Source organism: Acinonyx jubatus, chromosome D4, assembly GCF_027475565.1.
Source record: "Acinonyx jubatus isolate Ajub_Pintada_27869175 chromosome D4, VMU_Ajub_asm_v1.0, whole genome shotgun sequence".
Classification (NCBI taxonomy): Eukaryota; Metazoa; Chordata; class Mammalia; order Carnivora; family Felidae; genus Acinonyx; species Acinonyx jubatus.
This window is the reverse complement of record NC_069391.1, coordinates 91,673,391-91,688,504: the sequence shown is the minus strand read 5'-3', so window position 1 is coordinate 91,688,504 and position 15,114 is coordinate 91,673,391. Positions and strand designations below refer to the sequence as shown.

At 53.2% G+C, this 15,114-nt stretch overlaps 1 protein-coding gene across 3 annotated transcripts in view; it reads left to right on the top strand.

The window, feature by feature from the left end:
- FAM120A (family with sequence similarity 120A) overlaps positions 1 to 15,114 on the top strand; it is a 95,781-nt gene that overhangs the window by 35,201 nt on the left and 45,466 nt on the right. For all 3 annotated transcript variants that reach the window (XM_027041253.2, XM_027041252.2, XM_053205415.1), the window contains exons 4-7: positions 443 to 571; positions 1,101 to 1,197; positions 12,880 to 12,977; positions 13,203 to 13,483. In XM_027041253.2, the coding sequence (XP_026897054.1) occupies positions 443 to 571; positions 1,101 to 1,197; positions 12,880 to 12,977; positions 13,203 to 13,483 (605 nt within the window). The remainder of the gene's footprint in view (positions 1 to 442; positions 572 to 1,100; positions 1,198 to 12,879; positions 12,978 to 13,202; positions 13,484 to 15,114) is intronic.

Here is a 15,114-nt window from a genome sequence, read left to right as displayed (position 1 = left end):
CGTGTGTCTTTACCAGACATGGCCCTCAGCATTGGCAGTCAGGGACACCGTTTCCCTCCCGTTCAGAGCTGACTTGCCTTTCTGTGGTGCTCTGGCACCTGGGCTGTGATCACCCAGCACTGCCTCCTTTTGGCTGTGCAGGAAGAACGGAAGTGTCCGTAGCCCAGCCTCTCGCAGCATGTTCAGTATGGTGGGGCACAGGGTTCTGGGCTCGGAGTTGACGGGAGCCTGGCTGCAGACATGTGGGAGGTAACGCATGGCTGCCAGGCTTCGTGTGGCCTTGCTGGGTGGAAGTGGCTGGCTTGTATTTAATAGTTCCCGCACCAGTCTTCGGGCCGAGACTCACAGCAGAGTAATGAGGGGCTGTGTAAGGAAGCGCTGCCTGCAGCTTCCGGGCCCTGCATGCGGGATTCATGTGCTGACCCGTGTGCTTGTTTCTCAGGTCCGGGCTCACCAGCTAGTCCTGCCGCCCTGTGATGTGGTAATCAAGGCTGTGGCCGACTACGTCCGCAACATCCAGGACCCCTCAGACTTGGATGCCGTAGCTAAAGATGTGTTCCAGCATTCTCAGGTACGGGCTTGGGAGGATGCCTGTGAGGTCTGCTGCTCCCAGATTCTTTACCATGATCAGGACCTTTCTCCTAAGAAGACAGACCTGTCACGTGGGCTGAGTAGAAGTGTGGACATGACTTGTCCATCCTTTCAGGCGATGGTCAGGGATTTCTTCCACCTTTTTCTGGAAAGGAATGTGAGTGGGTCAGGGTAAATAGAAGATGTGAGGTTGGTGTGAACTCCCTGCCTCTCTGGAAAGGTGAAACCACTGCCCCATTTGCGGGAGATGGGAAGGAAACCCTCTCCCAGCAGCAGGGGAAGCCCGGGACCCCGTGGGCTGCGTTGCAGACCCGGCTCTCCTGACTGCGTGCCAGGAGTCAGTCTGAGTAGCATTTGATTCATTGATTTTCCAGGAAGATTTTAACGTTATTCTAATCTGTTAGTAACTTGAAAGCTGCAGGTTATGACACGTGCTGAATTGTGAAAGTATGTTCGTGCACATGACCAGTGGCATGTGATTTACAAAGGTTTTCCTACGTTTATTTCAGTCTAGAACAGATGACAAAGTTATTCGATTTAAGAGAGCAATTGGATATTACTCAGCGACTAGTAAGCCTATGGCATTTCACCCACCACATTACTTAGGTAAGTAAATCAAAGCCTCTGTGAGGGTTGCTGACATGCAGTCATCGAAGAGATTTAAATGTTGGCCCAGTAGTCTTGGAGGTTTCTTCATGTGAAGTGAGGCATCCACAGTTACAGGGACGCATAGAGCCGAGCCCCCTGGGAAGACTCCGTAGGAGCCCCTGCAAGGATTGAGGAGCAGGAGAAACGGACCTGGGAGTAGGGGTGGGCTGGGGGGTGTCCAGGCGTGCTCTGCGGGGATGCCCTCTGGGCCACTTCAGCAAAGTGGATGGCTGTTTTCTGTTTTGTTGCCTAGGTTTTTTTGTTTTTTTGTGAAAGACCAAATTTGACTCAGATTTGAAATTGGGCAATAAAAATAATTATAAGCCATTTGTCTGAGCCTGCTTGGGAGTAATGCTGTCATGGGAGGCTATGAAGCCGAGTGGACGTGCTGGACTCCTTCCTGAGTCCAATGGCCTTTCTCTGGGCCCAGAGCCATGGAGCTCTGAGAGATTGTGCTGTTTGCCTCCAGTTCCTGGGGTGGTTAGCAAGCTCCACTGTTCACTGGTTTCAAAAGATTAATCCCAGAGTCAGAATGTCCCAGATAATTGTTCTTTATGTGGTACGTTTGTTGGCTTGCTTAGGCATAGCGCTGCAGCAGTGTGCATGGGGGGCCCATAGGTCACAGGTGAGTGCTGGCTGCTGGTGGCAGTCTCTAGGGTGCCGAGTGGCTGAGGAGGGCGGGGTGGCATTGGCTCTTCTGCTGGCCTGTCTGCTGTGACCCACGTAGGGCGGGGCTTGTCTTCCTGTGCCCGGGACATTGCAGTTTCTGAGTGTCACTGTCCAAGGCCATCAGCTACCAGCCATTGTGTCTCAGCACCTTGCTTTAACTCTCTGTGCACTGGCTCCTGCCCCTCCCCTAGCAGTGTCGGGTCGGGGGCAGCCAGGGCCCCACCGGCCACCTTTACCCTCCTGCTCCTGTAGGAAGGTATTTGACCGAGTGATTTAATCCAGGAAGAGCTGTTGAACCAGGACAGTGAGAGGACCGTGGCTTGGGGTCACTCTGCTGGACAGAGGGTGACATGGTGGGGCAAGGTCACATGGGGCCGTGGACACCGCTGGGACAGGTGACAGGCAGGGTCTGACGCCAGGGGCGAACATTCTGACCCCACGGCCTCTGGCCTCAGACTTCCTGGTTACGGAGATGGCTGCTTGGATGCATGTTAACAAGGAAAATATACATGACATGCTCTGTGACACTGTCCTTGTTCTCAGGGGGAGGGGGTCTAGAGAAGACAAGGAGCGGTCTGCAGCCACAGAGCTGAGGAGGAGCTCGCAGAAGGGTGTCCTTGCCCCTTGTGTGTCTGCCCTGACGCCTGGTCCTCGTGTGGCATGGTAGTCGAAATGGTCGCTGCGGTGCACCTGGGACTAGAACGTTGATTCAGGAGGGGGAGGCAGGACGGAGAAAAAGGTACTAGTTGGCGCTGGTCTGAGCTGCTAACAGGGTTGGCAGTGTGCAGAAAGACAGGATGGGCTTTAAATTAGCTTTTAAGTTTGTGCTGCTGAAAAACTTGTAGTGTCATATGAAGTGCTTTCATGTTCTTAAGTCATCAGACAGCCCGTGAGGTAAGCATTTTATGGATGAAGGTGACACTCCCGGAATTTAGTTTCACTTCCTCTCTGGGTTTTGGAGAGCGGTGGTGGACTGGTGAAGAATTTGAGTGTTTGGGGCGATATTTTCCAGCAGGTCAGTGTGGGCAGTGACCAGCCGTATAAGCCTTCTCTGCAGCGTCTCCTGGTGCTTCTGACTGTGGCAGAGACCTCAGCCACGGGGCAGGGGTTTGGGGCAGCGGAGAGTGTGGGGTGGCAAGAGTGTGACCTGAAGTGTGTGGTGACTCGGGACAGAAGTCAAGGGAAGACTGGGCAAGGAAGGTGCATTTCAAGTTGCATACACAATTTGGAACCAGCGGAAACCGAGTCATGTGAAATTGCCTCTGTTGTTTTTTTTTCCTGACAAATGTAAAGAAAGAGTAATGTGAAGATAGTGCCTTTGGCCTGTTAAGTGCTGTTAGGTTCCCGCTATGGCACTGAGCAGGGAATGGAGAGCCTAGAAGGAGCAACTTGGAACTGGGGAGAGGCTTTCTCTGCAACGCAAGGTAGAACCCAACACATATTTTCCATAAACATGTTTTTGTAAGCAGTAGACAGATCCGAAATGGTCTTTTTTGACCTTGGCCCGTTACATTATTGTCTAGGAAGACACATTCAGAATTTTCAACAACCACTGTTGGAAGGTAACTTTCTCATTCATTAGAACCTGTCTGTATTAATCATTTTAGAAACAGGAATATGTATAGCTTTATAGATCTTTTAAGCATCATGCTAGCCCTTGGAGGCTGTTGGGAGTGAAGATGGGGAGAGTTGGCTCTAACCAGAGCTTTCTCAACCTGGTTGGAATCGAGGTTCTACCCCAGAACTGCGATATCCGGGTCTTCACTGGGCCTCAGGAACCTGCGTCTTCCAAAGGAAAACCTCCTTAGTCTGGCCCAGGTCAGGTGGACCAGCGCTGGGCAGGGCTGCCGGGTTCAGGCATCTTCTTCTGAGCCCTGGTCCTCTGCAGCATCGAGGAAGCCTCTGCTCTCCACACAGGGGCCGAGGGTGTGGAGTTTACAGGGGGAGATGCACACTCACCTGCCCTGTTGCCCCACGGGGCTGGGAGGCCTGGTTTGCACAGTGTGTGGTCCTTTTCAGGGTGAAAGATGGATCCAGTCCATACTGTCACTGTAGAGTGGGCCCCCAGAAACTATCTGTTCTTAAGGTGGGTTTTTAAAATCAGTTACAGGTGAGGGGCGCCTGGGTGGCGCAGTCGGTTGAGCGTCCGACTTCAGCCAGGTCACGATCTCGCGGTCCGTGAGTTCGAGCCCCGCGTCAGGCGCTGGGCTGATGGCTCAGAGCCTGGAGCCTGTTTCCGACTCTGTGTCTCCCTCTCTCTCTGCCCCTTCCCTGTTCATGCTCTGTCTCTCTCTGTCCCAAAAAAAAAAAAAATTTGAAAAATCAGTTACAGGTGAAATTAGTATTTATTTTGTGGGAATTTATTTGTCAGAAACACGGTATTGGGACCGGGGACCTAGAGATGGTTATGTTTTGTGCTTTCCGCCCCAGCACACGGTGCCTGCCACGTCCACCAGAGTCCCCAGTCTGAATGTAGGCGCACGTAAGACATGTCAGAATGGAGTTGGCAGCAGCGTGTGTGGTTCCTGGATGAACCATACTCCTTAGACCCTGGCTGTGCTTCAGAATCATTGCTGGAATTTTTGAAAAAAAACGACAGAGCTGCTAGAGACCCACCCACCTCAGGTCTGTGAATGGAGATGTTGTAGGCTCTAGCGATCCTGGTGTGTTTGTTCAGAGCTATGTGAGTGAAACCGAGGCCCGGTGAGTCTGAAGATACATGTGTGTTGTCTTCCTGGCCTCCCCCGTGAAACGTCGATGAGCTCCTGCTGCACATTCTTCAGAACCGCCGAGGTCTGGAGCACCGACAGCACCACGTGCTGGTGAGGAGGCAGCGCGGCAGGAGCGCCCGGTCACAGCTGCCGGGAACGCAGACCGGCCACCGTGGACGACCACGTGATGGTTTCTTGGGAAACTGCTCATCCTCTTACCATAAGGTTCCAGCAGTCACGCTCTTTGGTATTTACCCAGAGGAATTAAAAGCTTATGTCCACACAAAACTCTGCACACGATGTATACAGCAGCTGCGCTCACAATGCCATGACTTGGAAGTAGCCAAGGTGTCCTTCAGCAGGTCAACGAGTAAATAAATGGTAGGCCCTCCAGGCAATGGAATGTTCTTCAGTGCAAAAGAAAACGGGTTATCAAGTCACAGAGAGACATGGGTGAACCTTGATTGCATTCACGAAGTGAAAGAAGCTGATCTGAAAAGGATTCCACCTGTGTGACATTCTGGAAAAGGCAGAACTGTGGAGACAGTAAAAAGTCCATGGAGGGATGAACAGGGGGATGATAGGATTTTAGGGCAGTGAGACTATCATGTGTGACATTGTAAGGGTGGATGCATGTCCGTGTATGTTTGTCCAGCCCATAGAATGAACACGTAGAGGGAACCCTAACGTAAAATGTGGGCTCTAGTCAATAAGCACGATGTGTCAAAATGGGGTCATCCGTGATGACTGCTGTGTCACACTGACTAGCAGGTGTATGGTGTGCTTCTTCCCTGAGTTTTCCTTACACTTAAAGCTGCTAAAAAAATAATGTCTTTTAATTGAGAAAAATCTCCTTGATGCATCTGGCCCATGCCAGCACTTGCCGGGTGCTCGGCAGCGTGGCCGCGCAGGCATGCGGTCCGGGCCCTTCCTTGCACGAGTGAGATGCGGCTCCCATGGCATGTGAGCAGGTGGTTCAGACTGAACTGATGCTGATGAAGTCAGGCCCTGTTCTGCTTGTGGAACTAGTGTTTGAGCTGAGGTTTGAAAGAGTAGGAGTTGAGCATGGTGATAATGGGGAGGAAGTCTCTTCCCTCAGAGGAGATGGAGGAGATGCGTGTGCACCGGCCCTGAGGTGGTGTGCAAGGAGCCCAGGTGGCGGCGAGGGGAGGAGACGGCAGGGGCAGGGGTGCAGTTGGGTCCCAGCATGGCCCAGGCTTTAGACTTACCGTAGGGGCCGTGAAAGAGGGAACGGGTTGTTACAAGTTGCTTTGTAACTGTCACACACCCGTGTGTGTGTGTGTGTGTGTGTACAGGTGTGTGTGTGCAGTCAAAACCAACTTCAGGGGAATGTTCCCGACAGCCCCTCCCCATCTCCCCATCAGGTTCCCTGCCCACCAGCTCTCCTAATTTTCTGTCAGTGGTTCCCTTTGCTTTATCGTGTGTACCCCGAGTGCTAAGTGGAGATGTGGAAGAAGGCAGGCTTCCCTGGGGGGCTCCGTGGATGGAGTGGCCCGGGTCAGGGAGCACAGGTGGAGCCAGGAGTAAGGTCGGCTCGTAGGAGATGGGAGCAGTGTGGCAGGAACTTGTGTGGTCGGAGGTGAGGAGGAGGCTCCCGGGGCTCCCCCAGGTGTGTGTGGCCCTCAGCAAGGTGCAGGGAATTGGAGGAGAAACCGGCTGCTACCACTCTGAGGGGCGTGGAAGAGGGTGGGGTAGGCGGCGGGAGCGGCCCACCCCCCGGGCCTAGTGAAGGGTAGGGCTCGGAATGGGAGGGATCGAGTGGGCTTGCACTGTCAGAAGTGGGGGTCTCGTGGCACCTGGTGCGTGTGTGGGGGCTGGGCAGGGAAGTCGGGGATCTCAGAGGGCTTCGCAAGTCACCGGCCCCAGAGCCTACAGGCCAGGGGAGCCTGCCGGAGCAGGACTGTGCCGGCCTGTCAGAGGCGGTCTCCCGGGCTGTGCTGGGACGGGAGGACGGGAGCTGCCACCAGGAAGCCGAGACCTCTGGGTGCCCACATCCTTGCTGGCCTCCTTCCACCAGACCGGCCGCAGGCTGTTGATAGCCAGTGATGGGTCTGCAGGAGAGCATACCTGCCTGCTGTCTCACCTGGGAGGAGGGGGACTTGCTGTTGGCGTCTGGGGGCCGGGGCTCGAGAAGGTGCGTGTGCAAATGTGAGGGAGACGAGGGCTGGTCGGTGACGTCATCAGACTGTCCCATCAAGTGGCGCTGGGCTTTCTGTGTTAACAGTCTCTTTGTAAATACAGCTCTACCTCCCCACAACATACCTCCCAACACGTCGGGGCAGGGTCAGCAGATGTCACCCCAGAAACGGAGACACTGTGAGTAAAAGGATGTGGTCGCCACAGGACTTCAGCTGATAAGACAGGTCCATCTCTAGGAAAGCAGGGTCTCCCAGGCATGACCACACAGATGCCACGGTCACGCGACCTGCTAGGAGTAGAGAGTGATGGCATCTTCACCTGCGCCAGTGGAGTGAGTGTGAGTGAGGAGCCCACGCTGCCCCGTTCTGCCCTGTCCGATGCCACCTTGGCTGGCCTGCCACTGCGCTCACCCCTGGGCCTCGGGGCCATGCGGGACGGCCCTACACGCTATACACGACCTGCCTGCTGCCAGTTGGCGGTGCGTGGCTCAGGCCCATCGCCCCAGTCACCATATGGAGGTCTGCCTTGGTCCCGCGGGGCAGGTGCTGCGCCGTCCTGGCTGCTGCCTGTGCATGTCCCCTGGAGCACTTCCAGCGTTGAGCTGTCGTAACGATCACTTTTTAGCATCCCCAGATGTTCCACGCTGTACTGTTGCTCTACTTTACTAGTAAGTTTTTGAAATTTGGCATTTAAAAAAAATTTACGTGATAGTCGTATAGTTCTTACTAAAGCCACCATTCCTGTGGTTTTTCCTTAAGCTTTTTTGTTACGGAAAGACTTTAAATGGGACAGTAATACAGAGGGCAGCGTCATGAGCAGCTGTGTGCCCACTGAACGGCTTTAACAGATGATAAAGTTTGTTTCACATCTTTCTTTAAAGAAATACATTATTAGGCTTTTCTGGAAGTCACATCTATCTACCTCAAGCAGGTTTTTATATTTTCCTGCCTCATACATATGGAGTAACAAATGGTGGTGTTAATCTGTAATTAAATGCCGCATTGTACGTGTCATTCTGCCCTTGCTATTTTTGGCGGTGTGTCCATGTTCATCTCTTTCTGTTTTTATCTTTTAAAAGCCAATGTGCATGTATTAACGTCAAGCCCCCAGGGGTCTGACGGCGTATTCTGCCGCAGAGAACCGTGGTGTCTCGTGTGGAACAGAAGGTCTGCTTACTCTTCCTCCCTTTTGAGTCTTGAGCATTGTCCTCAGACTCACAGTCTTTTCCCAGGACCTTTCATTCAGATTTTTGTGAGTTTATTTTAGTCCATGTGCTATGAAGTGATACAGGCCATCTGGTCTCATGTCTTTTTGAAAGGTCATTTTTTTTAAAAAACCTGAAAACCAGTCATTTTTTAGGAACAGAAACCGCATCTGCCTTTAGCAGCCACTCGGCAAGGTGTCTTTGGGAGGTGGACCTGCTCGCCGTGGGGTCTCCTGGTGGCTTCTCAGGGCGCGGTGACAGGAGGGCACGGCCTGTCCAGTGCGCAGTGGACAGAGACTGGCTTGTTCTGTCGGGCTCACACAGCCACGTGGATGGTGTGCCTTCCTGCCCCCGTCTCCATCGGCCCACATGCACGGCGTTCTTTGCTGTGGGGCGCTGCCATTCCCGCTCAGAGGGAGAGGGCCAGGGGCTAGACAGATTTGGATATGACTCAGGACACGTCCATCACTCGTGAGACCCCTGCTCTTGAAGACTCGGGCACCGTGTGAGCTTTGGCAATGCTGCACCCCGTGAGGTCCACGTGTGCTGCCCAGACTCGGCAGTGGTGGAGGTGCTGGGTGAGCACCCCGCTGGCTCCTGGCCCTGGGAGCTCTGTGCCCACAGTGCCGTGGTCAGGAAGGCAGCCCTTATCCTGGGGAACCGCTTGCGTTCCTGGAGTTTGGGGCTCCTGCTGGCCCGAGTGGCTTCCCCGGGGTCCCTGGGTCTTTCGGGTGCCCGCTTGCTTTTATTAGCAGAGCTGTGTGGAGCTTGCTTCTCTCCAGGTGACAGCCTCTGGCTCCTCTTGGGAAGGCCTTGCCTGGTGTCAGCTGCCCCAGCCGCCCTGAGCTCTGGGAGCTGGTGCTTCTGGAAACTGACAGCGTTCAGCCCCTCCCGCCTCTGCCTTCATGCCAGTCTTTGGCCCGTGGGGCCTGCCTTCCAGAGGTTACTCATCTGGAAGAGGATGGAAATAAGTTACACAAAATTCTTCTTCATGTGGCTTTATGTCTTAACTTCTGTAGAATATCATTATTGAGTAAATACATCCCTTTGAATACAGTTAATGGCGTTGGGAAATTTGACCTTTTTTGTAGGTCTTGAAACCTAGTATTGGTGATAGGGAACATATTGACTTACTCTTTGAATCTGAATTTTCAAATCTGTGTTTTTTATGCCACACCTGAAAATCGTGCATCGCGCTCATCGGCATTAGAGAATTTAAAAATTCGTTACTTTGTCACTCTTGTTGGTTTTGGCTAGCGTGGCTTCTCTGTGGTAACATGCCTGGTGGTCAAGTCCGTGCTGGCTGGCTGGGCTAGCTGGTTCCCGGCAGAGCCTCCCGGTCGACACCATTCCTTCCAAGATGTGTGTGGTCTTTAGAGGCCGCTGGGTGGCGGTGGGGGGGGGGTTGCTGGCAGCATGTCATCCCGGGTGGCTCCCATGGCACGCTGTCCGGCCGCTGTGTGTGTTTTCCTCATCGTTCGCAAAGAAGTCTCTAAACATTGTTTTCATCATGAGAACATTTTTCATACGGCGACTAAATGCCTTTTTCACGTGCCTCTCTCAGTCTGTGTAGTCTGCTAACAACAGCTTCTCTTGATAGAGCGTCTGTGACAGGAGAACAAGGACCCCCATGTGCAGCCGGGGTCAGTCCTGAGAGGCGTCCTTGTCACGCAGCACAGTGCTCCGCTTAGTGGTGCGAGGACACTGAGAACCAGAAGTGGTGCACAGGGAGGCATGCCGCGCGCAGAGGCAGGCCTGGCTTATCGGGCAGTTCTCCAGCCTTCAGAGAAGTGTAGACAGGTTAATTCACTTACTAGACTGGGTTCTGAGAGATCAGTAGCTCACTTTGCAGGCTCTCAAAGGTTTATTGGAAGTCAGTGACTTCAGTATGATTTTAGAAAATGTTCTTTCTTTGGAAATCTTTGTTCTTAAGTTATGGTTTGTTTTTAGGGAAAGTCTGTGCTTTTCAGGAAGTTTGTAGCGCATGATGGTCAAAATTTTACGGAAACAAAAGGGTCCCCTTCCCTTGAATGCTGCTGTGTATTGGCATGGCCGATGTTCCGTGTGCTTTCTCAGAAGTTTCGTGGAGCAGGTCAGCCACAGGAGGCAGTAAATTGCACTTCTCACAGTGATTTGGGGTGTGTAGTGTTAGAGCTTGAATGGAGTTCATAGTGGTCTTTGTGACCGAATTTGGCCACAATTCAGAATCGCCTGAGAAGGGACTTAACCAGTTATAGCATCGTGAGTCTCAGACTTTGAGGTTCTAATCTCTTGGGTCGGAACTGTTTGATCAGAAGTGTCTCCTCGTATGTTTGCATGTGCATATGTGTATGTGGGGTGAATATGTGTGTATGTGAGGTGAACATGCATATGCATGTGTGTGTATTTGGGGTGAGTGCGTGTACATGTCTGTGCAGCGAATGTGTGTGTGTGCATGCATGTGGGATGTGTGTATGGGTGAGGGTGCATGTATTTGTGATGAACACGTGCATGTATGTAGGGTGAGTGCGTATACGTGTACGGTGAATGTGCGTATGTATATGCACGTGTGGTGGACGTGTGTGTGTGAGTGCATGCACATGTATATAGGGTAAGGGCATTTGTGTGTGGTGAATGTGAGCGTGTGCATGTGAGTGTATGTGCAGTGAGTGAATGTGCATGTGTTTGCATTGAACGTGTGTGTGTATGCGGGGAGCGTGAGTGTATGTGTGGTGAATGTGTGTGCCTGTGCATAAGTGTGTGTGTGGCAAAAATGTGTGCACGTGCACATGTATATGTGGTGAGCATGCGTGTGTGGGGAGTGTGCTCTGTGGTGAATGTGTGTGTGCGTGTGTGGTGAGTGTGTGTGTGGTGTTGGTGTGCATGCATATTGAGTGTACTGTGGTGAGTGTGTTGAGTGTGTGTGGTGAGTGTGCTATATGTGTGGTGAGTGTGCTGTGTGGTGGGTGTGAGCACATGTGGTGAATGTGTGTTTGGTGAGTGAGTGCACGTGGGGAGTGTGAGTGTGGTTGTGTGCGTGTGGTGAGTGCATGTGTGTGAGTGTCCTGTGTGGTGAGTGTGTGTGTGGTGAATGCAAGTGCATGTGTGTGATGAGTGTGCTATGTGTGATGAGTGTGGTGAATGTGTGTGTGGTGTCAGTGCATGTGTGGGGAGTTTGTGAGTGGTGACCATGCATGTTGTGTGTGTGTGTGTGTGTGTGTGTGTGTGTGTGGTGAGTGTGCTGTGTATGTGAGTGCGTATGTGTGGCGTGTGAATGTGCATGGTGAGTGCATGTGTGGTGAGTACATGCGTGTGGTACAAGTGTGTGTGTGGTGAATGTGTGTGTGGTGTGTGGTGACCACATGTGGTGTGTGTGTGTGTGGCAAGTGTGCGTGTGTGGGGTGTGTGTGTGGCAAGTGTGCGTGTGTGGTGAGTGTGTGAGTGATATGCACATGTGCCAGCACCATCACTCTCAGCTAGTTGCCCTGCAGTTGTGGAAGTGACATCTCGAGCTTCCCTCCCAGCAGGCCGTGGGCTAGGCACTCGGAGATGGGCCCTCGCATTGGACCGTGACCGTGGCCTCTGGGTGCGTGGGTACCGTGGGGGGGAGAAGTTAGTCACCGTCCGGTGCTGCCTGGACCGGGTGGCTCTGGGAGCTCCGGTTAGGCACTGGGGGGAGTTCAGAGAATGGGAGGGAGGGTTTGGGTTTAGGGATGCTCGTTCGTTCTTATATTTATTTAAATGTGTCTCGGAGAGTTGGCGGGGCGGGGGGGCAGGGAGAGGTATGGTTTGTGGGCTGCTGGTTTTCCTGGTGTTGCCCAGATTCTGAAGTTGGAGGAACGCTCTACCTGGTAAAGGATGTTGGCGTCCAGGGGTCTCTAGGCTTGGTTTTGTTGGGTTTCCAAACAAAGCTTAAGGAGGAGACGGTGTAGCCTCAGGGCCCTGTGTCTGCTGTCTGTCCCCACTGTTTGGGCTGTGCGGACACTCAGGGCTCAGGTGCCTGAGGCCTGACTTCATAGGCACCCCATCCCTGGCTTGTGCGGGGGAGCAGAGCCTTGAAGGGTGTCCTTCTCATTTTTATTACATTGCTAAGTAGTTTATGGTATTTGGAAGTGTTCTGATGCTGAGGCCACGGACCCCGTCAACACACATTGGTCACCACGTGTCATGCTGGCCGATGGTGCCCTCTCAGACTCTGGGAGACCGAGGTCGTGGGCATGCAGGTGTGCAGGCCCGTGGGCCTGGCTGATCATCCTGCCTCCCGTCTGATGTGGGGCCTGGTCCTGCGTGTGTCCACAGCCATGTCTCCGCACGCTTGTTCTCGGGGCTGTGCTGGCACGGTCAGCACGAGGGGTGGCAGAGTGAGTGCGGCGTCCGTAGGACAGGTGTATAAAGTCACGTTCTGAGAGCACAGATCCCAAGTTCGGTCCATGATGTATGTGAAGCGTGCGGCCTGGTTGTGGTTTTGCCTAATGGCCGCAAACTAAGTATAGAGGCAGCACCTGCCACATTTCACCGTTTGTATCAAGAAGCTTGTCAATAGCTGAAAACTGAATTTTAGTCTCAATAGGAAGATTCCGTTGCCTCACAGACATGAGGGGAAGGGTCTGTCCCCACTGTATCCCTTCGGAGCCTGTAGTCTTAGGGCTTTGAGAAGCCGGCAAGGGGCAGAGGGAGGGTGGTCCGGATGCCTGCAAGTTAAAATCCTAGCTTCAGTCTGTAATGTTGATCACCGTAAAATTAACTGTGTTTTAATGTTAAACATGAATTTCCAAAGGTGTTTGGGAAGTGGGATCAGTGTTGTGTTATCCCCTGAGGAGGGACAGGGCAGATGGGGACATGTGCTTGCCACTCTGGTGTCCTGAGCTCGTGCTCTGCTAACAGCTGCGTCGTTTTCTTTCCTTGTCGACGGAACAGCCAGACCAAATCCGTTCGGAATGCCTGGGATAGTGCCACCGTATGTCCCCCCCCAGATGCTCAACATTCCGCAGACCTCTCTGCAAGCAAAGCCTATGGTGAGTCCTCCCCCCAGCCCCCACTTCCTGCTCCCAACCTGCCTGCCTTGGGGGCTGCTGCCCTTGGAAGCTGCACAGACATCCGATTTTCGCGAAAACTAAGATCATTTCTGAAGCTGTCAAGCTGCTCTGTGGAGCAAGTGCCAGTGTTCGTTGAATTAAAGCTTAGCCAAGACCAGGCAGTGCTGACCGGAGTGCGCGCGTCACCTCTGCCCTCTCTTTCAGGCCCCGCAGGTGCCCAGCCCGGGTGCCGCGGGCCAGGGTCCACACCCGTACAGCCTCGCTGAGCCGGCCCTCACGTTGGAAACGAGTGGGAAGAGTCTGACCGAGCACAGCACCTACAGCAACATTCCTCACGAAGGAAAGCATACCCCGCTGTATGAACGGTCGTCCCCGATCCACCCAGCTCCAGGCGGCAGCCCCAACCACGTGGATTCAGCCTACTTTCCAGGGTCTTCTACGTCATCGTCTTCCGACAACGATGAAGGCAGTGGAGCGGCTGCAAAGTGAGTGGGTTGTGGAGCAGCTGTGGCTTCCCCGGGGTCGGTTGGCCGTGTCAGGCACATCAGGCAACCTGGGCTCTGGGGCGGTCGAGAGCTGAGCACGGAGGCGTGGGGGTGTTGTTTGTTGCAGGAAGGCGATGTCACTGTGCACGGGTTGGACTTCTTGGACATGGGCGAGGGGCAGTCAGACGCTTCCTTGAGGCTTCACAGGCTGGAAGTCTGTGCTCGTCGGCCGTGGCCTCGGGCCAGTCCTCTGCTGCAGTGGAGGTTTAGGAAAATTGGTTCGTGTGACCCCTTAGACGTGGTGAAGTTATCTGGTAAAGTGCTGCTGACTCTTCCTGTCCCCTGGCCTGGGGGACCCCAGTCTCACCCCCGAGAAGCATTTTAAGTTAGACGCTGGTGGCTTCTAGTCTTCGCTCCTGGATTGAGGGGACCTTGAATTTCCTTCCCTCCTGAATTGAATCTAGCAATTCAGATCTCAGCTCAGCAGCTCGTAGACGATTCCTTAAATCATGCTGTTCACCTGTCTGGAACAAGAGAAAGCTGCAGTCAATGTTGGAGTCATTGCTGGAGGGGAGTTTTTTTTTTTTTCTTAAGTTTATTTTTGAGAGAGAGAGAGTGAGAATGAGAGCAAGTGGGGGAAGGGGCAGAGAGAGAGGGAGATAGAGCATCTCTAGCAGGCTCTGCACTGTCACCACAGAGTCACATGTGGGGCTCAATCCCACAACTCTGGGATCATGACCCGAGCTGAAATCGGGAGTTAGATGTTAAACTGACTGAGCCACCCAGGCTCCCCAGTAGAGAGGAGTGTTTTAAATGTGTGTCCCCGAGTAAATGAATTTTTAAATACGTAACTTGTTAGAGTCTGATCAAGAAAGTTTTCAGTGCACTATCTTCCTTCTCTTCCTAAAAACTCTTGAGTTTTAAGAAACCTGACTCACAAACAAGGAAGAAAAGGGGAAAGGAAAGGAAAGGAAAGGAAGGCCTTTCTTATTTCTTCATCTCCTCTTCTTCACTGCACTCTGGCTCATGGCTGGACATCCAGGGCCCCTTGGCCCTCCATCCATGGAGATGGTTTCTCGTCTTCTGCAAATTCGCACTAGGCATGAAGGCTGAGGCTAGACGTCCCCTCTCTCGTTCTTTCCTCCATCTGTAGAGTGGATGCAAGTGTCCCCTGACCTCAGGCAGGAGTTACCGAGGGCTTTGCTGCCATGCAGGGGCCGTGTGCTCCGTGGAGCAGTGGTGCGTAAGTCCATGCGGTTCTGAAATCCCGACGTGAAGTATTAAGCTGGACTTTGCATTCATTTTTCCCAGTTAACTTTCTGGAAAGGGCGTATAGTGGAGACTGAGTGTGACTGGGCCAGGGCCTGGGATCGTGTGTGTGCAAATGAGAACAGCTGGTCGAGTCTCAGAAGCCCTTCCGCACTGAAATTCTAAGGTACTGAGTTCTCTGTTAATAACTGGTACAGATTTGGTCTAGTGAGAGACATGCTTTCTAGATGGCTGGGAGCAAGGCCCAAAGCAGGAGGGTGTGTGCCTGGGCCACCTGTGGGGTCCCCCACAAGTGTGGCCAGCCGCCTCATGGGGCTGGGAGATGAGGGGGATACTTGCTGGAGGGCCCTCAGCTCTACCCT